The 25,720-nt window shown below is 37.3% G+C and overlaps 1 protein-coding gene across 6 annotated transcripts in view; it reads left to right on the top strand.

Moving 5' to 3' along the window:
* The first annotated feature begins 6,472 nt into the window (after positions 1 to 6,472).
* PKIA (cAMP-dependent protein kinase inhibitor alpha) overlaps positions 6,473 to 25,720 on the top strand; it is a 103,748-nt gene continuing 84,500 nt past the window's right edge. For 3 of the 6 annotated variants that reach the window (XM_007185079.3, XM_007185081.2, XM_007185078.2), the window contains exon 1: positions 6,899 to 7,056. Coding sequence is in view for 1 of the 6 variants with exons in the window: in XM_057532302.1 (XP_057388285.1) it covers positions 6,902 to 7,056; positions 14,613 to 14,680; positions 16,396 to 16,421 (249 nt within the window). In the remaining 5 variants the exon portion in view is untranslated. Of the gene's footprint in view, positions 7,057 to 14,612; positions 14,681 to 16,395; positions 16,463 to 25,720 lie in introns of those variants that run through there. The other 3 variants (XM_057532302.1, XR_009005824.1, XM_007185082.2) reach the window with 3 other exon arrangements.

The following is a 25,720-nucleotide window of genomic DNA, read 5'->3' as shown; positions in this document are numbered from 1 at the left end:
ACCTATTTTTGTCCTCTCCACTCCATAGAAACTATTCTTCTTAAGGTTATTAGTGGTATCTATTATATGTTGCCAAGTCCTATATTAAATTATCAGTTCTCATCTTAATCTACTAGTAGGATTAATAATAACTCCTTCTTCCTTCTAACACCTACCACTTGGCTCATGACACAATTCCTCTTATCTCCCTGCTCACTTCTTATATCCTTTGCCAAATCCTCTAGATAATGGAGTGTCTCCTGGCTCAGTCTTTCAACGTCATGTATTCTCTGCCTACACCTACTTATAAAGTGATTTCATCTTTAAATCTAAAGACTTTAAATACCATGATGATTTACCGATTTTCATCTACAGCCATGATAATCTCTTGCTGCTGAATTTCAGACTAGTATATCCAGTTGTCTACTTCACATGTCCACATATGCCATCACAAATTTAGTATGTCCAAAAACAAATTCTTAATCCTCTAAAGTTCTCTCTTGACCATTGCCTAAAAGACCCTAAGTGATTTTTCACTAACCTAGCTTTCTAACCATATCTTCTAACAATTTCCCCTTTGATCATTTCACTACAAACAAACTAACCTCCTAGTCTCTGGAACACATCAAGTATAAGCCCAACCACCTGCATACACCAAGCCTCTTTTTCAGTGTATTCATACCGTTTGCTCCCACACTTGTTTCAAATCTCTGCTCAAATGTCCCCTGACCACCCTATATACTTGCTCTAAACCTTGCATCATTACGCTGCTCCTTCATGGTCCTTCCACTAACTAACATGCTATATTTATGTATTTATGGTGGTCTCCTTCCACTGGAACATAAGATCCATAAAGAAGAGATTTATTTGTTCACTCCTAGAGCCTAGTGCTCTAGTGCCTAGAACAGCAGCACATATTAGACACTCCATCAATATCTGCTGAATGAATGAACATCAACTTGCCTGATGACCAAACACAGTTCATTGAAACTTACTTTTTAATCAAATTTAAATTTCCTCTTCTTATTAGCTTAAATTTGATTTGAAAAGTTGAATATTCATTTTTATAAAAAATGAATAATTATAGAGACATAATTCTTTATAAATACTATTTAATAATCTATTCATTACAATACAAAAGTTTTCTTCAAAGTATACCTTTCTCCAGAAGGGATTTTTTGGTTTTCTTAGATTCTTTAAAAACTTAAGGTTAAAAAATTTAAAGAGCAATGCCTAAGTACATTGTTTTATTTCATGACTTTCACATGATGATTTTTTTTAAAAAGGGTTTATTTGAGAATTACTTACACCACACTATTGAATGTATCATATGCCATTTACCAAGCATCTCACTTAAGTAAACATACATTTTGCAATTAAATCTAGAGTTCCAATTATAGAATACTACCTATATTATATAGATCTGGTATTATATGTCAAATCCTTACCAGTAAAAACAAGGTGAATTCTTAGCGATGTCTAAAGAAACAGTTACTATTCTGTTTGTAGTCATTTCCCTTCTTCCATTTTCCTATTTCTGTTACAGATATTCAATATGAAATATCAATCTTCATATGAATGATCATTTTCTTGTACTCTTGTATCTGTGCTTTCATATTAATGCAGGAAATTTTTAGTCCAGCTATAATTACTTGAATGCAATTCTATTTCTATTACTATAGCTTTGCCATCCCTGGACTACATTTGTGCATATTTTACATGATATACTTTCTGGCCTCATGGAAAGGGTAGATGTTTGTCATAAAATTTTAAGATTTCTGTAGAGTATGATTAATCAACCTAAGCTGAGCAGCTACCACTCACACACACACATACACACACACACACACACACAGGTACTATTATTATAGAAATTCCCCTCCTACCCTTTCTCATAAGTCAAAATTATGTAAAACAATATTGATTGTCATGCAGTAAGTGCCCAATTCTTTCCTAGTAAACTAAGTTCAGCTTTAGGCAGACCCCTATGTAGTGAAGAGGGCAGGAGACCTGGCAGTCAGTGGATGACAGATGCCTGGGCCAAATCACCCTGACAACTCCTCTCCATAATAAATCTGAGAAGCTAATCTCTGCTAAATTGTTAATGGCTGCTAATCAGATACTGGATACATGGTTACCCCTCTTGATAGTATATTTGCATTTAAATGAGTCCTTTCTGGAAGGACTCCTTAACCCAAAGGAGTGGTTCTAATGCTGACAGCTTCAGGCACCCAGGGCCTCTGGCTCAGGTTTTCATATTGTCCTTTGCAGAGACCCATGATATCATTAGGCCATTTGATCTCTAATTCCAGAATATCAGAAAGGAATTACGGCCGACCTCAAAGTCATGATCCGAAGATAGTTTTTTAAAAAAGGGCTGTTCAATGAAAAGTCATAGATTAAAAAACTGATCTATTTCACCTCACCCTAGCCACTATTCATTAAATTAAATTATCTGGCATACTGGTGTATGTCAAGTTCCAAGCAGATAGATTCAAACCCTACATGTTGATGTAAGACATTTCTCATTTCATTTTTTTTCTTTCTATTTCCCCTATGTCTCTCTCCATGGTATATAATCTGAAGCAGTTAATTCCTGCCATTTAATATCTTTAATTTTTGTTTTTTCCCAGCACCATCAACACTGATTGTCTTCTGTGAGTAAAAAGCACCTGGCAAGAGTACTTTCATGGATGAAGGAGACTGAATTATCATGAGAAACTATCTATACCTCCAGTGAGTCTGGCTTCACAGAGTGAAAACTCCACAAGGAAGGACAATCCAATATGTTATGTAACTAACTGTTCCAAATCGCCACACTTAATCCCCACTGTCTCAAACAAATTGAAAGAAAAGATTAAACATCTACTTTCACTATTAAGGACAAGCCTATTTAATAGCCATTGCTCTCCTTATTTCAAAAATGAAACAAAGTCAGGCTGTGAATGGAAGGATCCAATCCCCAGTCTGTTCAACTACAAAACCCCTGACCTTCAGGGTCATCCTTGTCTTCCTCTCATCCTCCGTCAACCTTATATGGACCTTTACCTCCAACACTGATACCTAGCAAATCCTTCCACTAAATTATAAATTATTAACCATAAGGTTTAGCATGTTCTCTCTTCCAAGGTATTTAGAACTTTAAAGGAGAAAGAAGCCTGCCCAAGTGGATGAAGCTAACACTTATCAAGCATGAGCTCCCAACATATGCACCAGACAATTTCACATCATCTCATTATAAACTGACAATAATCTTTGTGAGGTTGAGATCCTAACCTTCTTTTTACTGTGGATCCCTTTGACAATATGGAGCAGCCCATTTAAATAGTCTTAAAATAACACTTTTAAATTCATAAAATATAGAGAATTTCAAAAGAAACTAGTTACTATTTTTTAAATGCAGTCATTAGAATATTTTAAAAACCAAATTTGTGATATAGAAACTAATGGGTATTTAAACTCATTAAATAACAAGATATAACAGAGACTCTATTAACTACTATACTTAAAAATAGTGATGTTGGGGAGATGGGTTAACAATTCTGATACATGTGTACTGAAATTGAACAATTAAGTAAATAGATGGTGGATGGTGGTAGCCACATTTCTCAATATTGAAGTATGAATTTACAGATAAACGAGAGGAGAGAGCTAAAATAATCTCAGCGTTAATGGATTACAGTTGCAGACATCAGTATACATTCAACTCAATATAGATATAGATAGTTATATATAGAAATATTTACTGATATGTGTATATACATGGGTTAGTATACATATATATTTCTTTGTTCTCTCAGTTAAGAGAGCCTAATCAAATAATACCCCATTAGCAACAGCACATCTAGAGCCCAGATCTTGGTTTCTATTACTACTCTCCAATAAAAGGAATCAGGGCTCCTCAGAGAAATGACTGATTCTAGGACTGGGGCAGGAAATACACAAAATGAGCCTGGAGCATCTTGTGGTACCAGAAAGTCAGGAAGTGTTAAACACACACACAAACATGCATGCTAAACACATATACACACAGATACACACACACACACAAACTCACACACCCCAAAGGAAGTATGTCAAAGAAGCATAGGCGCCAAAAGAAAAAGCTCCCAATGGCCAAAGCTGGAACAATTCAAACAACAAAATAAAGTAGTATTGGATTATAACCCAAAGGATAAAATAGATATCCATGAGTCTATACTGATATAAATAAATATCAATAATTGAATAAATTAATATTTAGGTGAAAATAGACAAATCTGTGCAGAAGAATTCCAAATGCTTTATGTACATACTCTGTCCTCAAGGAGGTAGAGCATAACTCTCCACTCTTTGGGTTTGTGCTTCACATAGTGACTTCCTTCCGACAAGTGTAGTGTGGAAGGGGTGGAGGAGTAACTTTACAGTGGAGAAATCTGAGACACTACCTCAGCCAGGTTATCAAGGTCAACATCAACAGTCAAATCACGTTGATAGTATGTACCCTTGACATGATGTTATAAAAAAGGCACTTTATCTGGTTGTCCTCCCAATAAACCACAATCCCAGTCTTACCATGAGAAAAGCATTGGACAGATTACATTAGTGAGGTATGCTACAAAACACTGGATCACTGCTCCTCAAAACTGTCAAGGTTATCAAAAACAAGAAAAGCCTGAGAAACTACCACAGCCCAGAGGAGCCTAAGGGGGCTTGATAACTAAATGTAATGTGGTGTCCTGGATGGAAGCCTGAAATGGAATTAAGGACACTAGGCGAAAGCCAAGGAAATCTGAATAAAGTACACTCTGATTAATATTATTGTATTAATATTGGCTCATTAATTGTAAAAACATTACCACACTAGTGTATGGTGTCAATAATAGAGGAAATTGGGAATGAGATATATAAGAACTCTGTATTATCCCCTTAATTTTTCTGTATATCTAAAACCATTCTAAAATATATAGTCTATTAGATAAAACAGAAAAGGTAATGATGATTTGATTGTAACATCAGAGTAGTGATACTTTGAGATATATATAAAAACTGCCTTAGGAAATTGTCTGTGACATCGGCTGGTGATATAGTCACAGGTACTCCTAATATTATTGTGGTTTGTTGTCTGCATTTAGATTTAAAGGAAATGCTAAATACTCAATTCCAGTTAGAGGTTAGTGAAATTAAAGATGTAATATTCCCATCCAGATTCCACATACACTTTGATACATATTAAGAATCCCCTGCTCTTTGGTGAGGTCTAATGTTATGAAAGTGAAACTCAGAGAGATGAATTAGGTTGTTCCAGCTTTCAAAAAGCCCGCATTCTAGGGTCAAGAATTCTTACTGAGTCTTGTTGAAACTGTTTGCTACACTACCTCCTAATTTTGGAACTGCTAAACAGAGAGTTGGGAACTCTTCCTAGATTAAAAGTACTGCCTTGGGGGGGCTTCCCTGGTGGCGCAGTGGTTGAGAATCTGCCTGCCGATGCAGGGGACACGGGGTCGAGCCCTGGTCTGGGAAGATCCCACATGCCACGGAGCGACTAGGCCCGTGAGCCACAACTACTGAGCCTGCGCGTCTAGGAGCCTGTGCTCTGCAACAAGAGAGGCCACGATAGTGAGAGGCCCGCACACCGCGATGAAGAGTGGCCCCCGCTCGCCGCAACTGGAGAAAGCCCTCGCACAGAAACGAAGACTCAACACAGCCATAAATAAATAAATAATTAATTAATTAATTTAAAAAAAAAGTACTGCCTTGGCCTTGTGCAATTATACTGTTTAGGTTGCTGGACAAAACCAAGGATAAAACTGGCCTGGACCTAGTGATGGGTAATTCCAAAAGCAAGCTGAATGTGAGAAGTTCACTCACAGAGAACCCTAGTGTCGAAGAGCCTCTCTACTTGGGAATGGCTCAACACTGGGAAAATAAACCCTGGTTCAGCTTGGCCTTTTTTCCCCCTTAAGTCCGGAAACTGATGATCTGGTCAGCTTAGGAGAGGGAGGGAGGGAAGGAGGGAGGGAGGAAGATGAGAGAGAGAGAGAGAAACCTGTTAATAGCTGGTGCCAATGTAAAGAGAGAAGGAAAGGGCTTATTACATACGTATATGCTAATATTATTCCTAAAGCCAATTCTCATAAATCCTTCGGGAAAGAAAGAGATGCAGCCATCTGTTAATGTGGCTTCAGCTTCTTTGTTTCCAAATGTTACAGCTGTCACCAGACCAGCCATTCCACTTGGGGCGGGGCCGGGGGGTTAGAGGGGGAACATCTGTCCACTAAGGACACCACTAAACAGCAACAAAATCTTGGGGCGACCCCTCTCTCTTTCCTCAAGTGCTTTCGCTAGCCGGTCCTACTTCCCCACTCCTTTGGGAGTTTCCTGTTCCATTACGTAGGCAAGAGGGCGAGAGGTCCCAGCTTTCATAATTGTGAGTGGTTTGGCTGGGTGTGTACGTGCGAGTAACTGTGTGTGTGTGTGTGTGTGTGCGCGCGCGCGCGCGTGTTGGGGGAAAGTGGAGCTTGCTACAAGGGGCTTAGAAAAACTAGTCGCCAATTTAAAATATTTTCGGAATGTTTGAATGATATCTTAAAAGCTAATCCCACTCTCAAATTCAGCGAAATGAACAATACAGATAAGGAAAGATGAAGAGGGTGGAAAACCCACACAGCGGAATGGAGCTGTCCATGCCGCGGGAGTGACAGGGGAGCGCTCAGAGGAAAGGCGCTCTGCAGAGAAAGTCACTCTGGCTCTTCTCTCTCGGTCCACCAGCCGGCGACGCTTCTTCTGTAAAAGCATTCTTAGAAAATAACCCTAACACCGGGAAGGGTAGCGATCGTTGAGCGCAGTTTCCAGGAGCCGGTCCCCGCAGCCGGGAGAGGTCCCTCTCCCCCCGCGGCTGGCGCGGAATGTGGCGATCCGGCCCGGGGCGGGGGATGACTTCATGCGGCCGGAGCTCGGCGGCGGGAGCAGCTGCTGCAGCTGGCAGGTGGGGTGGGGGCCGGCCGAGCTGACCACGCACAGACCCGGCGCGGCGGCACTGCGGCCCCGGGGCAGCCGGCGCCGGGGACATGCGCTGATTCGATCCCTCCGGAGAAGGTAAGCAGCCCGGCTATTATTAGCCTCGGCCACACTGCGCTGTGCTTTCTGCTTGGTTAGTAATGGGGTTTGTAATACAGAGGGAAGAAGGGGAATATCCCTGCTGCCTTCCGCAATGGGAAAAGGAGCAACAACTGGAATTGAAATGTTAATCAGCCAAGTGCTTGAGATTATTGGAGGAGCGGTGTTACTGGGCAAACAAAGAAGGCGGTCAGCCTCTGTAATCTTAAAATAATCAACCATTGCTATGCCACACTCGCTTAGATATTGAAGAGGATTCAAAATGTAAAATAATTTGAGTTGCACTTTTACGTTGCTTCCTTCAACCTTCGCTTGGTTAATTTCTGGTTCGCGAGCAGCAGGTTATTGTCAGCAGCCTGGAGAAGTAATAGGAAATCTTCCCTCTCCTTTTGCCTTCCTCAGTCTTCTCCCTCTCCAGTTATCAGAATGGGTCTGCACATTTCAACGTCAAACACTCACTTCAATCCTGAACCTTTAGAAAGAATCTCAAATTAGAGGAGAAACTTACCTCCTGGAGTTCAGCTTGGGTTGAGCAGCACTTGTCCCCACTTCTCCCTTCATTTACCATCTTCTCTTGTCAATCATTTCATTGATTCCCCCCTCCCCCGGGGATGCTGTGCCCATTCACAAGCCAGCTCTTGTCAGCTCCTATTCACCACCTCTGTTCCATGACTGATTTTTCAAGGACCCAGAAAGGGCATTGCCTTATACCACGTTTGGACTATTATCTGTGTCCTTCCCCAAAATGCATGGCATGAAAAATCCTTTAAGCCCAGTACCAACATGGTTTCCGATAACTCCCTTCATTGTAGTCACTGCAGCTACCAGATGGGTTTCGAGGACAGCAGAATCTGTTGGGTGTGAGAAAGAGGGCTATACCTACATATTTTGCTCCATGTGCATAAGAATAGGTGGAAGTAGAAATGCAAATGTCAGTCTATCCCGTTTTTCTTGAAGCTTTTTTAGTCTGGCTAGGTTGTGAGACACCCAGCTGGGTAGGGTATGGGGCAAGTCCTCCTGCAAAAGCAAGCAGTGTGTTTGTCCTAGGATTCCCCCAATAACCTCAAAAGAGTTTCCAGAGAGGCTTTTCCCACAGGCAGTCAGAAAGCCAGGGGAGGTGTCCAAGGTAAACCTCAGGTTATTTGGGCATCCTCAAGTTAGTCTCCCCTTTTAGGGGTTCTGACCTAGGATTTCCCCACAAACGCCTTGCTGCTGAGCTCAAGTGCCCATTCTTGTTGCCCACCTAGGGATGTACATTTGAATGATATTCTGTGAAATGGTGAAGATGGCTATGGTGGGGATTGCAAATGTGCCACTTCACCAACAGAAAACAGTTGCAATAAGCCAGACTGTGTGGTGTCTGTGTGCCAATATTCCATTTAAAAAGAGATTTGTTATCTTTAAATCTGAAATTAAAGAGACAGTTTGACTCAAAAGGCCATGGATTTTATTTTAACAAATTAAAATAGGAGATCAATGAAAAAGAGGGCCAGGATTTATAGCTAAAATAATTTACCTCCACTTACCTTCTTTTTTAAATATTGCTTTTAGACCAAGATACTGGTTCTGAAAAATCATGTTACTTCTATTATATATCATTATTGTTTTTCTGATTACAAATTCTCTATTTATAAATACACTTTGGAAAGATTTGAGTTGGTTTCTTTGTCTCTATCTTCAGTATATGAGGCAGAAGGAGTGGAGGGGGGTGGGCAAATCCCACTCCAAATGGCCCACTCCAAGAACTGTTCCCTGGACCATGCAAACCTTTGGACCGAAATTTTTTTGGCTTCTTGTTATTATTATCTTTAACTGTGGTTTGGGTTTGAAATATTAAATTTTGAAGATTCTAAAATTTTGACTCAGGCACACCAACTAGAAGAGAGAACAAAGAACAAGAATAGCAAAACTGGGCTTCCCTGGTGGCGCAGTGGTTGAGAGTCTGCCTGCTAATGCAGGGGACACGGGTTCGAGCCCTGGCCTGGGAAGATCCCACATGCCGCAGAGCGGCTGGGCCCGTGAGCCACAACTGCTGAGCCTGCGCGTCTGGAGCCTGTGCTCCGCAACGAGAGAGGCCCGCGCATCGCGATGAAGAGTGGCCCCCGCTTGCCACAACTGGAGAAAGCCCTCGCACAGAAACGAAGACCCAACACAGCCAAAATCAATCAATCAATCAATCAATCAAACATACGCATCTGATACAAGATCCTCATTTAAAAAAAAAAAAAAAAAAAAAAAAGAATAGCAAAACTATTTTACCACCTTTCTTACCTAATTGTAAAATATTTAATTATATGAATAATGATTCTGAATAATAAGTGAAAAACATATGAAAATAATAATTCATTTTTAAGAAAGTAGCCCAAGGTTTATGAAATACAGCTTAGTGCAATTGATCTTAAGTATAGTAAAAATTTCTGTAATTTTAAAAGGTTTTTATGTTGAGTATTAGTACATGAAAATATGCTAATGATGGTTAGAAATTGAAATGTCTATTACTTGGTTTCTGAAGAAACTGAATTATTTGGCAAGAAATGGGTCAGGATTAGGGGACTGGAGCTGCCAAAGCTGGCATCATACCTGCCAGTGATTTTATAGGTGAGATGAATGCATTAAGTTATGGATTAGGGCTGGAGAAACATTTGGGGGAAGAAAAAAAACAAGATAGAAAATATAATTTGTTATTTTAGTGCAACTAAGATAATTAAATTTAAGGTATTTCAGAATTTGGACTTCATTATATTTAAACAATTTCTGAGGAAAGTTTCTAAATTCAAAGCCCTAGGTAGAAATAGTTGTATGATTTCCTAACCGAAACTGATTTATAACTCTATTTCCTTTCTTAAAAACGTTTCCCAGAGAAAGGAAAAATTAATTGCCCGGTGTTAAGGAGGAGGAATACCAAATAGAAGGATGTACACTATTAGATGCTAAATGAACTGTAGGAACTCTTTCGTAGACTTGAGAAGATAGAATTGAAATCAATCTGTTGCTTTCCAATCACGTAAAAAAAAAACATTTAGTCTGGTGGGTGGTCAGTGTTATCAGTAATTTAAGACTTGAGTACAGATTTAGGATTCAAAGTTGCCCTCTCCTTACAAAAGGCATTTTCTGGTGCTGCATTACTGCCATTAGCTACAATTGAAATAGACTTATCCTGAGATTTTGAAAAACGGAAAAAGAAATAGTAGGATTAATAAGGCTTTACCTCCACTGAGAATGGGTAGAAAAAGTGCTATTTTGAAAGTTATCAATGGCCTCTTAATTGCCAAATTTCTGCGCTGTTTCAACCTGTTCTTTCTTTTTTTTTTTTTAATTTTTTTTTTTATGAAAGGATTTTCTTTTTATTATTTATTTATTTATTTATTTATTTATTTATTTATTTATTTATTTATTTATTTTTGGCTGTGTTGGGTCTTCGGTTCGTGCGAGGGCTTTCTCCAGTTGCGGCAAGCGGGGGCCACTCTTCATCGCGGTGCGCGGGCCTTTCTCTATCGCGGCCCCTCCCGTTGCGGGGCACAGGCTCCAGACGCGCAGGCTCAGCAACTGTGGCTCACGGGCCCAGCTGCTCCGTGGCATGTGGGATCTTCCCAGACCAGGGCTCGAACCCGTGTCCCCTGCATTAGCAGGCAGATTCTCAACCACTGCGCCACCAGGGAAGCCCCTCAACCTGTTCTTTATGTCTTTGTTTTTAAGTTCTCTTCTAAGTTCTTTTTTTAAAATTATACTGCTTAGTGTTTTATTCACTAAAATAGCATTTTTAATTGAAGTATAGTTGATATATAATATTATATGTTACAGGTGTAAAGTATAGTGACTCAATTTTTAAAGGTTATACTCCATTTATAGTTATTATAAAATATTGGCTATATTTTCTGTGCTATGCAATATATCCTTATAGCTCATTTTATAATAATAGTTTGTACCTCCTAATCTCCTATCCCTATATTGTTCTTTTTTTAAATTAAATACTTGTGTTTAAAAGTATTATTGGGCTTCCCTGGTGGCGCAGTGGTTGAGAATCTGCCTGCCAATGCAGGGGACATGGGTTCGAGCGCTGGTCTGGGAAGATCCCACATGCCACGGAGCAACTGGGCCCGTGAGCCACAATTACTGAGCCTGCGCATCTGGAGCCTGTGCTCCGCAACGGGAGAGGCCGCGATAGTGAGAGGCCCGCGCACCGCGATGAAGAGTGGCCCCCGCGTGCCGCAACTAGAGAAAGCCCTCGCACAGAAACGAAGACCCAACACAGCCATAAATAAATAAATAAATAAATAAATAAATAAATAAAATTTTTTAAAAAAAACTTGATTCCTTTATAAAAGTATTATTAATAAGTAATATATAAAGAGATATCTCTGTATCTAGTTTCTCACTAATCCCCTTAAATTACCTCATGACCCGCCTAGAACAAGTGATATTTATTTCTAGTTTCTGCCGCATGATATCACGACTGTATGTCTTCATTTGTTCCTTTCACTCACCCTGCTACACGTTGAAACCTTGCTCACACCATACACTGCCTCTTCCATGAACCCTTCCCCATACCCACCTTCCTTCTCATTTCAGATGTGTTTCTCCCTTGTCTAAATTCCTATGGCACTTTCTATTTTGGTCTATCCTTTAGTTTGAACATGATTTGCTGTTCTAAAGTAACCCTAGAGAGCAGAGTCTTTGACTAACAACTTTTTATTACCTGCAACTCATAATACAGTGCCTAGCTATGTATATGCAAAGTAGATGTTCAGCAATTTGATTTTAGTGAAGAAATTAGTTATTCTTTTCCAGGGGTATATATCCACCCACTGTAATATCCAAGTTAGGCTCTAAATAATGTGTGCAAGTACATTTTAGTTTGAAGTCCCTATATAATAATATAGTGAAAGTACATTCAAATAGTTATATTCAACAAAAGTTATTGTGAGCTTACATGCCCTTAAATGGATATTGGCTCATCCATATCAAAAAGCATAGTAAGCATTACAAAACAAAACTTTAAAGAAGACGTTGTACCAGCTTTCAGTATGCTTTCATTCTATTGAAAACAAGTAAGCAGGGGAAGGTGTCTTGCATAAATAAGTACTAGTTTTAAAGCACTCTGCTAGGTACTTTCATCTGTGGTATATCATTTCATCCTTCTACTATATGCTAATTTTACACTGAGACTCAGAGATGTTACCTAAATGGCAGAGATTCTTTCCACATTAACATGCTATTCTTTGAAGTGTTAATGAGTGAAGGAAAACTATAAAAACATAATCAGAGTAGTTTAAAATTGTTTTCTGATCAGGCTTTCCAGTGCTTTTTAAACTTTTGTGTCTTAACATCCCCTTTAATAATTCAATAAAGGCTATGCATCCACTCCCCAAGTACATACACAACACACACACATAGAATTTTGCCTATAATTGCAGGTGTTTATGGACCTAATAAAGCCCTCCTTTGCAAATGCTTTAAGGACATCTACTCTGGGCTCACTTTTTTTTTTGCTTGTTCTATGCTTAATATTTATTTTTGTACCTGTTAAAATTAAACAAATTGTTATCTGTTATAGATTGAGATATAAACCTAAGCAGCTTTGTACTTTACAACTTTTCTTTTTGCATTTTTGTATTCTGTCCTCTCTCACACAAATATACAAATTTATATAAATGAGATCAAATAATACTTTTTTGTGATGAGAATGCTTAGAATTTATTTGTAGCGATTTTCCTATATATCACACGTCAGTGTTATAGTCATCATGTTGTACATTATGTCCATAGTATGTATTTATCTTACAATTGGAAGCTTGTACCTTTGACCATCTTCCTCCAATTTCCCCTCCCCTGACCCTCTGTCTCCTGTAACCACAGGTCTGATCTCTTTTTCTATGATTTTTTTTTTTTTTTTAGGTTCCACATATAAGTGAGATCATATAGTGTTTGTCTTTCTTTCTCTGACTTATTTAACTTAGCATAAAGCCTTCAAGGTCCATTTCTGTTGTTTCAAATGGTAGGATTTCTTTGTTTTCTTATAGATGAATAATATTTCAGTGTGTGTGTGTGTATACATATGATATGTATATATCTATCTATATATAAAACAACCTCTTTACCTATTTGCCCATCAATGGGCACTTAGGTTGTTTCCATGTCTTGGCTATTATAAATAATGCTGCTATGAACATGGGGGTGCAGATATGTTTTTGAGTTAGTGTTTTCATTTTCTTTGGATATATTCCCAGAAGTGGAGTTGCTAGATATATGTAGTTCTAGTCTTAATTTCTGAGGATCCTCCATACTGTTTTCCATACTGGCTTTACCAATTTACAAACCCACCAACAGCACAAGGGTTCCTTTTTCTCCACATCCTCACCAGCATTTGTTACCTCTTGACTTTTTGAGGATGACTGTTCTAACAGGTGTGAGGTAATATCTCACTGTGGTTTTAATGTGCATTTCCCTAATGACTAGTGGTATTGAGCATCTTTTCATGTACCTGTTGGCTTTTTGTGTGTCTTCTTTGGAGAAATGTCTACTCAGGTCCTTTGCTCATTTTTTAATTGGGTTTTTTTTTTTTTTTTTTTTGCTATTGGTTTGTATGAATTTTTAATTTATTTTGGATATTAACCCTTATCAGATATATGGTTTACAAATATTTTTTTTCCCATTCTATAGGTTGTCTTTTCAATCACTTTGTTGATTTGTTTTTGTTTTTACTTTTCTTTGCTGTGCAGAGCTTTTTAGTTTGATGTAGTTCCATTTTATTTTTTATTTTGTCATTTGTGTTTTCAGTGTCATATCCAAAAAGTCATTACCAAACCCATGTAATGAGCTTTATTCCTATGTTTTCTTCTGGCAGGCAGTTGCATAGTTTCAGGTCTTAGATTTGAGTCTTTAATCCAATTCAAGTTAATTTTGTGAGTGGTATAAGATATTGGTCCAGTTTCATTCTTTTACATGTGAATATCCAATTATCCCAGGGTTCCCTTGTATGTAACTTGTCAAAGAGAGAAAAGATCTCTTGCTGGTGTTAAAATTCTTTCTTTGTTTTTGACTTTTGATGATTTAATTGCAATGTGTCTCAGTGTAGCCCTATTTGAGTTCAACATATTTGGGGTCGTTTGGGCTTCATGGATCTGGATGTCCATTTCTCATCCCAGGTTTGGGAAGGTTTCATCCATTATTGCTTTAAATATACTTTTTTCCCCTTTCTCTCTCTCTTTTCTTCTTCTGGAATTCTCATAACATGAACATTGTTTACTTTATTGTGTCCCATAATTTCCAGAGGCTTTCTTCACTCTTTTTTATTCTTTTCCTTTTTGTTCCTTTCACTGGGTAATTTCTAATGTCCTATCCTCTAGTTGGCTGATTCTTTCTTCTGCATGGTCAAATCTACCTTTGAAACTTTCTGTTGAATTCTTCAGTTCAGTTATTGTATTTTTAAAATCTAGTGTTCCTGTTTTCTTGATGTTGCTATTTCCTTGTCAAACTTCTTGTCTTGTTCATGCATTGTTTTCCTAATTTCACTTAGTTGTCTGTGCTTTCTTGTAGTTCACTAAACTTCCTTAGGAGGATTATTCTGAATTCTTTGACAGTTCATAGATCTTCATTTTTTAAAGGTCAGTTATTGGAGTTTTATTACTTTCCTTTGGTGGTGTCATATTTGCCTAATTTTTGTCATCCTTGATTCCTTACATTGGTATCTGTATATTTGAGTAATTGGGCTCTTCCTCCAGACTTTACTGGGTATTATATTCAGTAGTAGTAGTAGATGGGGCTATGAATTAGTTCCCTGGCAGAGAATCAGGACAGGGCCCAGAGCCTGTATAGTTCATTGTTTGGGAACCCAAATCATGCCAGAGTGTGCACTTAATTCCCTGGTCAGGTGAGGACACTAGTTTTGCCCTGCAGATGGGGGAGGCCATAGGCTGTGCTCTCTGTTCAAGTGCGACTGTATGTAGGGCTGTTTAATGGGCTGTACAGCTTCCCATGTTCTCTGGTTAGGTTCCCCAGTTGGACATGCTGAAGGCTGTATTCAGTGATGAGTAGGGCTATAAATTAGATTTCCTGCCTGGGTGCAGCAGGAGAAGCAGCTCTAAAGCCAGTAAAGCTCTTGTTGTCTTAACTCAAGCTGATCCACACCCCAAGTTCTGTGGCTGAACAAGGCCACTGGCTTGGCTTTGCAGACTATCAGCTCTGCCTACCCTTCTCTAGGCTTGAGCATTGCTGGGCCGCACAGTTTCTAGGAGTTGTCACCAATCCTTCTAGTCAGATGGGCCAGGAAGACACTCTCCACAGCAGATGGGATGGGGCTAGTCCCAGTTCCTTTGCCTGGGTGGGATGAGGAGGGGCCACTCCAGGCTACTCTTAATTTCTCAAACAGCCTCCCCAGTTGGGAGGAGCTGGAGCTACTCTCAGCCTTGGATATGAATTAATCTCCCTGCCTGTACATAGTACAGGATCCCTCCACACCTGGTACTGGCTCTGCTTTGGGGGTAATGAGCTCTGGCTGCCTGCCTCTTGGCTGGAGCACAACTGGGCCAAATAGCTTCCAGGATTTATTGCCAGCCCTTTTGGTCAGATGGCCAGAAGACACTCTCCACAGTGGGTGAGCTGTAACTCTGCTCTTTCCCTGGGTATGGGCAAACCAGGCTCAAGGGCCAAATGCGTATCGGGTGGATCTGTACCCTGCTGAGTTCCCTGGTTGTAGTGTCCCGCCAAGCTGGATCTGTAGATAAGCAAAGATGCCAGTTGTGATCACTACTTGGGCACTGCAGGTATGAATTCCATCTGTCATAATCCATGTGCTGGCTGTTGCATGCCCCTTCCCCCTTCATCACAGTCCAACTTTCAGTGGTCAAACCCTGCAGATTCCCCTGCAATCCCAGTAGAGCAGATTAGAGCATTGGCTCCCACAAAGCAACCGCAATGCTATTGGTGGTGCTTGCTGTCCCCCAGTTCTCTTCTCCTACTGGAGGAACCAGAGGTTCAGGGGAGACCTCACCCATGGTGCTCCACTGGCCTGGGGGAGGGGCAATGAGGTCAACGTTTAGCTGCTTCTCTCACCCTTCTAATGTAGTCTGTCTTGGTCTCTGTGGTGCACGGGGGTGCTTCAGCCTCACCTCCATGTTCTAGGATTCTCTCAAATAGTGTCCTGTTTCCAAATAATTGTTAGTTGTTCCTCCTGGGGGGGGGGGGTGGGGGTGGAGCCAGGAACGACCTTGGTGATGTCACCCCACTCTGGGCTTACTTTGACAATATGTGTGTCCTTTATAGCCCAGACATTTCTGGTACTTGAAATGAGGTTCTCCTTTTATTGTTCTCCCTGCTTTAGGACCTAAAATGGGAGCTCTTCATTAGCACTGGCACAAAGGCAGCTGAGATGACTAGGAAGCAAGTGCCAAGGAGAATAGTGAGTCAAAGAACCTTGATTCATGGAAAAGGAATCCCAGAAGGAGCTCTAAACGTTACACATTCCAAATGATTTATTCAGGGTATTCCAATCAAAACCATTTTTACAAAAAAGAAACAGTTCTCAGACTTAGAGTACTATACTGCCAAGTATGTAGAAGAACATTGCCAGCAGTTGAGTGGTGTGGTCTACTTTGAAATATATTCAGTTTTCTTAGGATGGACATATGTCTACTTCAAAGTTACTATTTCTTTCTAATAATGCTGTCTACAGTAATATATTTGCTTTTGCCAAGTTAAGAAAACAATGACATCCCTCCCAGTTCTAAAACAGTTACCAGCATAAAAATACATTAAAATTTTTAGCTGATACTTAAGGAAACCAGTACTAGCTAGCATTCCTACTGATGCTAGTATTCAAAGAGAGGCGTGACAAAACCATTAATCTAGAAAAAACCGGGTTGGAAAGATGGAGAGAAAGAACTCAAGAGGACTACTTAAGCTGTTGCTTTCTTTACATGTCCCCAAATATGATAATAACCATATAAGCTCCTAAAATAAGTGCAGTTTTATGCAAACTTCATAATACGCCTAGTATGAGGTAAATTTTTACTTTATTTTATAGTATACTTTTATTTTTTATTTTGGTAAAATGTCCCATAACGTAAAATTTACCATTTTAACCATTTTTAAGTGTATCATTTATTGGTATTAAGTACATTCACAATGTTGAGCAACCATTACCATTATCCATTTTAAGATCTTTCTTATTATCCCAAACAGAAACTGTACTCACTAAACAATAACCCCTTATTTCTCCCCTCCCCTCAGCCTCTGGTTAACTCTATTCTATTTTCTGGGTTTATAATTTGCCTATTCTAACTACCTCATATAAGTGGAATCATACAATATTTGTCCTTTTGTGTCTGGCTTCTTTCACTTAACATAATGTTTTCAAAGTGCATCCATGTTATAGCATGTATCAGCATTTCATTCCTTTTTAAAGCCATACAATGTATAGTGATTTTTAGTTGCAAAACACTTTTAGTACATTGTGTTTCTATTATATTAATGATATCTAGCATATATCACTACCATATTACCCTTAGTAGATGCCCAGTAACGTGTACTATGAGTGAGCCACAATTTCATTCAGTCAAAACCCATTGATAAACATTTATTAAGTTCCAAACAGTTTTATGATTTCAAGAAATGGGGTAATGGACATAGAGGTTCATGTCTTTATGTGCTGGAGCTTTTACTTTTGATGGAAGAATTCTTGGAGTGGCATGGAATGGTATTGTTGGGTCAGAGATTATGCAGAAACATTTATAATTTGAATACATACATTGACTATTAAAAACCATAAACTTCTTCAACAGATAGTATTCCTGTATTTTACGTTACCATTTATGACTATCTTAAAAATGAATGCAAGTAATATAAGGGAATCCATTTAATGTGATTTGAGCAAGGAAACATTCTCACTTTTTTCATTTCTAGTTCATGGAAGAAAATTCCTATACACAAGTATTGAAATATTTCAAGTCTCTGGATCACACATTTCATCATTTCAAAAATATTACAGAGTACATCACGGATGTCAGTCAAGTCTTGTAACAACAGTGTAGAAAACTAGTAACATTTATAGCTAGTTTTTTTTTTTAAGCTTCAGCAATGGATCATTTCTATCCAGCCTAATCTGAAATTTTAATTAGATTAATTTTTAATCTAAAACTATTTTTAGTTCATATTTATGTACCTGCATTATGGTAAATCTTTTATTTTGTTGGGTTTTTTTCTTAGTTTCTCTTTAGAGTATTTTTTACAATTTATTTTGAAACAGAATAATTAAAGCCCAAAGATGAGAGTGTCTCATTTAAGCTAAACTAAAGAATGCTGGAATAGCTGAAGTATGAACACAATTGGCAAAACTTTTCACTACCCTCCTTAAAAGAAGACTGTTTTGATTTGCATTGTCCAAGAAAGGAGAAACAGATAACTTGCTGGGGATTGCATCCTGCTTTACTTAAATTAGACATTAACAGGCTAAAAGGGCAAGGATGAAGCAACATGTTTATAACATATTTTTGAAAAGCTACTTAAAGGTGAAGGGTTGCAAGAACACAGACAGACACACCCTAGACATTTCACAACAATATTTTAAGGTATGCCTTTTCTTTGGTTGATAGGTATGGAGGGACCTATTAATAAACATTTCTCCTATTTACTTTTGTCTTTATTGCTGTCTGATCAAACCCTCATTAAAAAACAGACATAAAACAAATAAGCGTTCTGACTGTTGCCTAAATAAGCAACAACAAGCTCACATCTTAAACAATGGACTGCAATGGCTATGAGACTGAGGATCCTTGGTCATTGCAACAGTAGCAGCAACACAACCTGTTTTGTTCCTTCTGTTGTATACTGCAGAATCTGAGTAAATAGAGAGAAGTCAGTGATACCTTTAGTGCCATTTCTTACACTCCTCTCCATGATCTTTCACACTCAGGTTCTCTGGTAATCGCAATGTAGTGAAAAACAACCAGGATGCTAATACCCTCTATCCATTCACAAAACTTAATGCTCCTGAGACTTGCAGAAATAATGTTGAATCTGAATTGGTGGTACCCAATAGAGTCACTAAGAATAATCCGTCAAACTCACCAAATCCAAATTCAGATTTAAAGGCCATCAAATTTTAAAGATTACGAAGATTTTCAGATTTCAATATTTGTTATATATGGTCATATGTAAAAATTTAGAAAAGTAAAATTATATGTATAGGTTTCTAATTATAAGCTATATTCACTGGAGAATTAATGCATTTTTAAAAGGATTCATTATGAAAAGATTACATTAGCACTTTTTTTAAACCACTACCCTCAAAAATAAATTGTGACAAAGCATTGTTCATCCAAGTTTATCTCTCCTCTCAAGGAAGTGAGTTGTTCTTGGGGAAATAGCTTTCATCTAATTTGTGCTTTCCTGCAGTGGATCAAGCTGAAATGAAATGGGGATGACATTCTTAACTATTATTACACGCCCACATTTACCAGAATTACCTAATGATCAGTACCGAAGAGTTTTATAATAAATAAATATGTATGTACTGAGAGTCTCCACTGATAAGTTAGTTGAGACATGGCTGGTGATCCCATAGAAGAGATATCTAGATTATATTTCTTACATCATCTCCATATTAGAAAGCAATCCAGGATTGCAAAGCAAGGCATGAGACAGTAGCATTTGGTGTATTTTATAAATGTTTAGATTTCTAGGGAGCTTATTGGTATTATATATTATGGTAAGCACTCAAACGTAAACTGTTACTTTAAAATAGTAAAATATCAAGAATGTAAAAATTTCTGCAACTTAAATGGTCATTTTGGTATTTGGCTTTATTATAGGCATTTGCAAGATATTTATTAAACAACCAAATGAACCAATACCATTTAATTTTGAAAACTGCCTTCCTAATACAAAAGAATTGGTATTCTACACAAGTTCCTTATGATTATTTTTGTAGGTGTGGTGGGAATGAATTATGGATGGCACTACCCTTTCTCCTGTTTCTTGTCTGAGGTTTTGGCAAGGTGGAAATTAGAGGTGATGGACCTTAAAGTTTGAGCAGTTCAAGACATTCAACCAAGCACAGTCCATTTACCCAGGACAAGAAAACATATGACATTACTCTTCTTTTTTCAACCACAATGGATTTGGACTTTTAGAAAATTCAAAATGCAAGATACAGATTTTATTTATTTATTTATTTAAGTTATTTATTTATTTATTTATTTATTTATTTATTTCTGGTGGCGTCGGGTCTTCGTTGCTGTGCATGGGCTTTGTCTAGTTGCGGGGAGCAGGGGCTACTCTTCGTTGTGGCACATGGGCTTCTCATTGCAGTGGCTTCTCTTGTTGCAGAGCACAGTCTCTAGGGCACGCCGGCTTCAGTAGTTGTGGTGCAAGGGCTCAGTAATTGTGGCTCACGGGCTCTAGAGCACAGGCTCAGTAGTTGTGGCACATGGGCTTAGTTGCTTTGCGGCATGTGGGATCTTCCCAGACCAGGGTTCGAACCCGTGTCCCCTGCATTGGCAGGTGGATTCTTAACCACTGCACCACCAGAGAAGTCCAAGATACAGATTTTAATAAGAAAATATTAGTCAACAGTTCTCTTATCTCCATGTCTTTTTCTATCTCATTGATTGTGAAGAATACAGTCATAGAGAAAGCAAACTCTACATCAATTGAAAATGTTTTCCACCTGCATGCATGTTATAGTGGATGTGTAACATCTTCACAGGGTTTGTGAAATCACTATTTCACCACAAAAGTTAAATATGACACTAAAATGATCTGACACTAATTAGTCCACTGAAAAAGGGGAGGAGGATTGGCATCTTGGTTATCGTTTAGAAGAAAAAAAAATCATTAACCTGTTAGGCAAAATACTTGTCTTTAAATTATCCCTTAATAAATATAATAGAGGGCTTCCCTGGTGGTGCAGTGGTTAAGAATCAGCCTGCCAATGCAGGGGACACGGGTTCAAGCCCTGGTCCAGGAAGATCCCACATACTGCAGAGCAACTAAGCCCGTGCGCCACAACGACCAAGTCCGCACCCTAGAGCCTACGAGCCACAACTACTGAACCCCGCGCGCCTAGAGCCTGTGCTCTGCAACAAAAGAAGCCACCGCAATAAGAAGCCCACGCACTACAACAAAGAGTAGCCCCCGCTCGCCGCAATTGGAAAAAGCCTGCGCACAGCAACGAAGACCCAATGTGGCCCCAAAAAATAAATAAATAAATATATTTAAAATAAATAAATATAATAGAAAATGAAATAAAATGGCAGTACAGTGTTATGAAAGGAAAGCAATTGGGTTGATCTCAAAGTGAGTGAGTATAAAAATCAATGTTTTTTGTTTAGTTTGTTAATAATTTTATTCTTAGAGCTCTCAGGCAGCTAGCTTTTGGTCATTTTTAAGATCAGTCAAAAAGTTCTAAACATTATTTTTAAGGTATGCTGATCACTAGGCCCTCCTCCCCTCCTTTCTCTCTTTCTTTTAATTTTTAAATTTATTTTAGAGAGTTTTGGCTACCATTTATGTTCTAACCATGTTTTTCAGGAAGTGAATTTGAACTTTGAACCTCACCTAGTTTGAATCCTACCTCTATTGTTTTCTATCTCTATGACTTAGGGTAAGTTAGTTAACCACTGTGAATTGTTTCTGGATATTTAAAACAGGAAAATCACAGGGTTGTTGCGAAGATTAAAGAACATAACATAAAAGGGAACTTATTGCAGTGTTTGAAACATAGTAAGGGTTAGTAAATATTTCCAATTTTTATCTTTCTAATTCTCGTGAGCAGTTTACAATGAGACCTCATTAACACAGATTTTCCCTAAAATTATGAACCTTTTCCTACCCCTCTCCATTTTAAACCAAACCTTGAAATGATTGAACCTCATAGGAAGATGTCTCAATGCAGGTAATCCCAGTAGCAGGAGAGGTTGAAGCTACCACAATGCAAAGTTGTCAGGCTCTGATCTGGCAGTAGCTGTGGGAATTAGACTTAGCTTCTATTTTTAACTCCGCAAGGAGGTGATTGGATGACCTGGGAAAACTCAGTTGGCATCTTATTTTCTTTCTGAATTTCTTTCTGTATCTTATTTTCTTTCTGAAATTTACCATTTGTCTAATCACTCTTTTCACTGACTCATTATCAGAAATGATATCAAGGTTGTTGAATAAGGGTGTTGATTTCAGAAGTAATGTTATAGAAAATGGGAATTGTTCCCTTTCTTAAAAGCAATAGCTGACAATTTTATTTTTTTCTGATACAGTGTTGAAGTTCCTGGGAGAGGGCAACTTTAATTTATAAGGAGTTGTTAACATTCACTTCCTCTAACAAAAGCCTTTAAAAGTAATACTACTAATTATCTGCCTTGTACCCCAATCATTTTTTTTTTTAATATGTAACTGTTGAAGTTTTTTAATGTTAATCAATATCATTAAGTTGTCCAAAAAGGAAAATTAATCTGTTACTCCATTGTACATCATATACAAAGGAATCTTCTTGGTATATGATATCTTTTTATTTTACTGAATCTCAATGAATTTAGAGAGTACATGTAAGAATTTTAATATTCAGAGTCTTATTCATAAATGTGCGCTACTGAGTAGATTCAATCACTAGCAACACCTTTAAACTGAAATCAAAAATAGAGCCTCAATTAACGTGAAAACTTTAGTACCAGAAACACCTGCCTATAAAAACTGCACTGTTAGTACACAGACAAGCTTTAGTATGATAACAATTTTGTTGGCCTTAAAAAGCACATAATTTTACATTTTTTTCTTATTTGACTTTTTATCATTATGTGGACCATTTAGGTTTAAGGAAACAAGTACAAAAACTGCCTAAAGCCTTCCATTTAATATGTAAGCCATAGTTGTCCACAAGAGAGAATTTTGTGGTGATCAACAACTCTAGCCAAATCGGCAATAATTTATTTCAGTTGGTAGAGTCTAATCATGTGTACCTAACTATGTTCTTCTAAGTAAAAAGTGTAAAACGTTTTCAGTAGTAAGTTTGTCCTGAATTTCCAAATCAATTTTTTAAATCCCTGTTTGAATACTGAATTCATTAGCTATTCACCAAAGGCTTGAGGCATAGATTTTGGGCATAGTCTGCTTCTCAGATGAGATGTAGCAAACAGTGTAAATTCCTGTTTTAAATATACATGTGCATACACGTATACACATATATTATACAAAAATTTATTTACAGACATTCCCCGACTTACAATGGTTCGACTTAACGATTTTTCAACTTTACCGTGGTGCGAAAGTGATACTCGTTTAGTAGAAACTATACTTTGAATTTTTTCAAAGTACACTTTGAATTTATAGTAGAAACTATACTTTTCCCAGACTACTGATATGCAGCATGATGCTCTCTTGTGATGCTGGGCAGCAGCAGCAAGCCACTCCTCCCAGTCAGCCACTCGATCACAACTGACACACTTACAACCGTTCTGTTTTTCACTTTCAGTACAGTATTCAATAAAACAAATGAGATATTCAACAGCTTATTATAAAATAGGCTTTGTGTTAGATTATTTTGCCCAACTTTAGGCTAATGTGAGTGTTCTGAGCACATTTAAGGTAGGCTAGACTAAACTATGACGGTCGGTAGATTGGGTGTAGTATAAGCATTTACAATTTATGATATTTTCAGTTGATTATGGGTTTATCAGGAGGCAATGCCATAGTAAGTTAAGGAAGATCTATATTTTATGTGTATTATATATATTAATTATATTTAACCAGTTATGTGTGTAAATATATATATATGCATATATATGCATGTATATATATATCTGTTTTCATGAACATTTGCCTTCTATTTCAAATATTTGATTATATTTATTTATTTTTTATTTTTATTTTTTTATTTGATTATATTTAAAATAAACAGACAAGTTCTTGGAGAAGCATTTGAAGAATCTTTTTTTCCAGAGTCAAGTTTTGCAAAGAAAACTTATTTTTTCACTAGCTGTTTATTTTTCAATAGTTAAAAAAAATTTTTTAAATTTCAAAGTGATTCTTTAATATATGAATACGAATATGTATTTACTTCAGGTGCTATATATGTTATTTATACATATGTGTATTTATATATATTTAAATGTTTTTAAACCTGATCTTACTGGGTTATAACTACTATCCAATTATGTGAGAATAGTGATATTGTTGCCTTTCAGCTTGGAACATGCTTCTGTTTCATTTGATTATATTTTATCCATTAAGTGCTCTGGCCTTCCATTAGCTCTTTTGCTTTGAGGAATACATTTTATAGTGCATTAGAAATATTCTTCTATATTTCATGCCATAATTTTCCAGTGTCTCACAAAATCCTAATTTGGAATGTTCTGACTTGAATAGTGTTTCAGAATAGAGACTTGCCCCTTTTGGAATCATCAGATCTGTTGGTTAGGTACAGTATTTCTTATTTTTTCTGTTGGAGAAAGGGAGGAACGAAACTGCACTATGGAACTTTCCAGTTTTTTTTTTTTTTCTTACGCTTATACCTAAAAAATGCACTCTTCTAGTAAAACTAGAAACATGAGAGTGGCAGTTACATAGTTCCAAATTAGGACAACCTAATATACTGTAATTTTTTCAAGTAAGAGAATAACCCAGGTAGTATACTATTAACTAGATTTTTAAAAATAGCCATCTGTTGATTAATAATTCTATTTTTCTTCCATTCTTAGTTTCATAACATTTTTACACAAAGGTTTATATTAACAAATGCCATCAGTTGTATTGTTGGTTCCCTCCTGCTTTCTATCTGATTAGTTCTATAATTTAAAGATGCTTAAAGTCCAGACTTCTCAACTAGAAAACATAAGCACAGTAAAAGCAGTGTTTTTAAAATTAATTCTGGAATATATTTCTCTTGATGGTAAAGACATATAAGATTACAGATGTGTATATGTTTGGATGCTTTATAAATAAAAGTAATACGATTAATCATGTATTAATTTATACTACCAGAAATTCCCTCTAAATCCTTTCTAGGACACAAATATTTATGACATTTCTATATTGTTCTCATTTTATTATTTTAATGAAGTATTATACAGGTAGTATTTCATAAAAACACTGCATCAATTGTAATACTAGTTTAGGAATTTTAATTTGGTATGTAAATATACTAACTTCTGTTGAAATTGCTATAGCTTTGGGTCAAAATTAAATTGAAGGTTATTAGTGTTATTATTCTTGTTTTTATTAGCTGCTGTCTCAAATTAATCATAAAGACAAATATATCCCTGGCTTAGAGTTTCTGCACTATTAATGACATACCGAGATGTCTCTTGGGTATCAGTAAATGATATATTTTAGAGCATAACTTATGAAATGACTTGCCGGTTGGCAGACCACCTTTGACAATAAAATATATTTGACAGTCTACCTTTGCAAATTCATTGTACCACACAAATGTGATCTTGGTAATTGACATATGACTATTTAGCTTCAATCATTCTCCATAATATTCCTATTACCAATTATTAACAGAATAAAGGGGAGATAACAATTCTATAGTATTTATTCAGACTTTTATTTAAACTCAGGTATAATCTATATTTCTATAGTGCTTTTTTTATCTAACACCTCACTTAAGTAGAAGGAAGTGTTCTAGAGGTTTGTTATCAGCTTTTAAATGAAGTAAT

This window comes from Balaenoptera acutorostrata, chromosome 17, assembly GCF_949987535.1.
Source record: "Balaenoptera acutorostrata chromosome 17, mBalAcu1.1, whole genome shotgun sequence".
NCBI classification, from domain to species: domain Eukaryota; kingdom Metazoa; phylum Chordata; class Mammalia; order Artiodactyla; family Balaenopteridae; genus Balaenoptera; species Balaenoptera acutorostrata.
The sequence above is the reverse complement of the archived record's forward strand: the minus strand, read 5'-3'. Positions and strand labels throughout refer to the sequence as shown.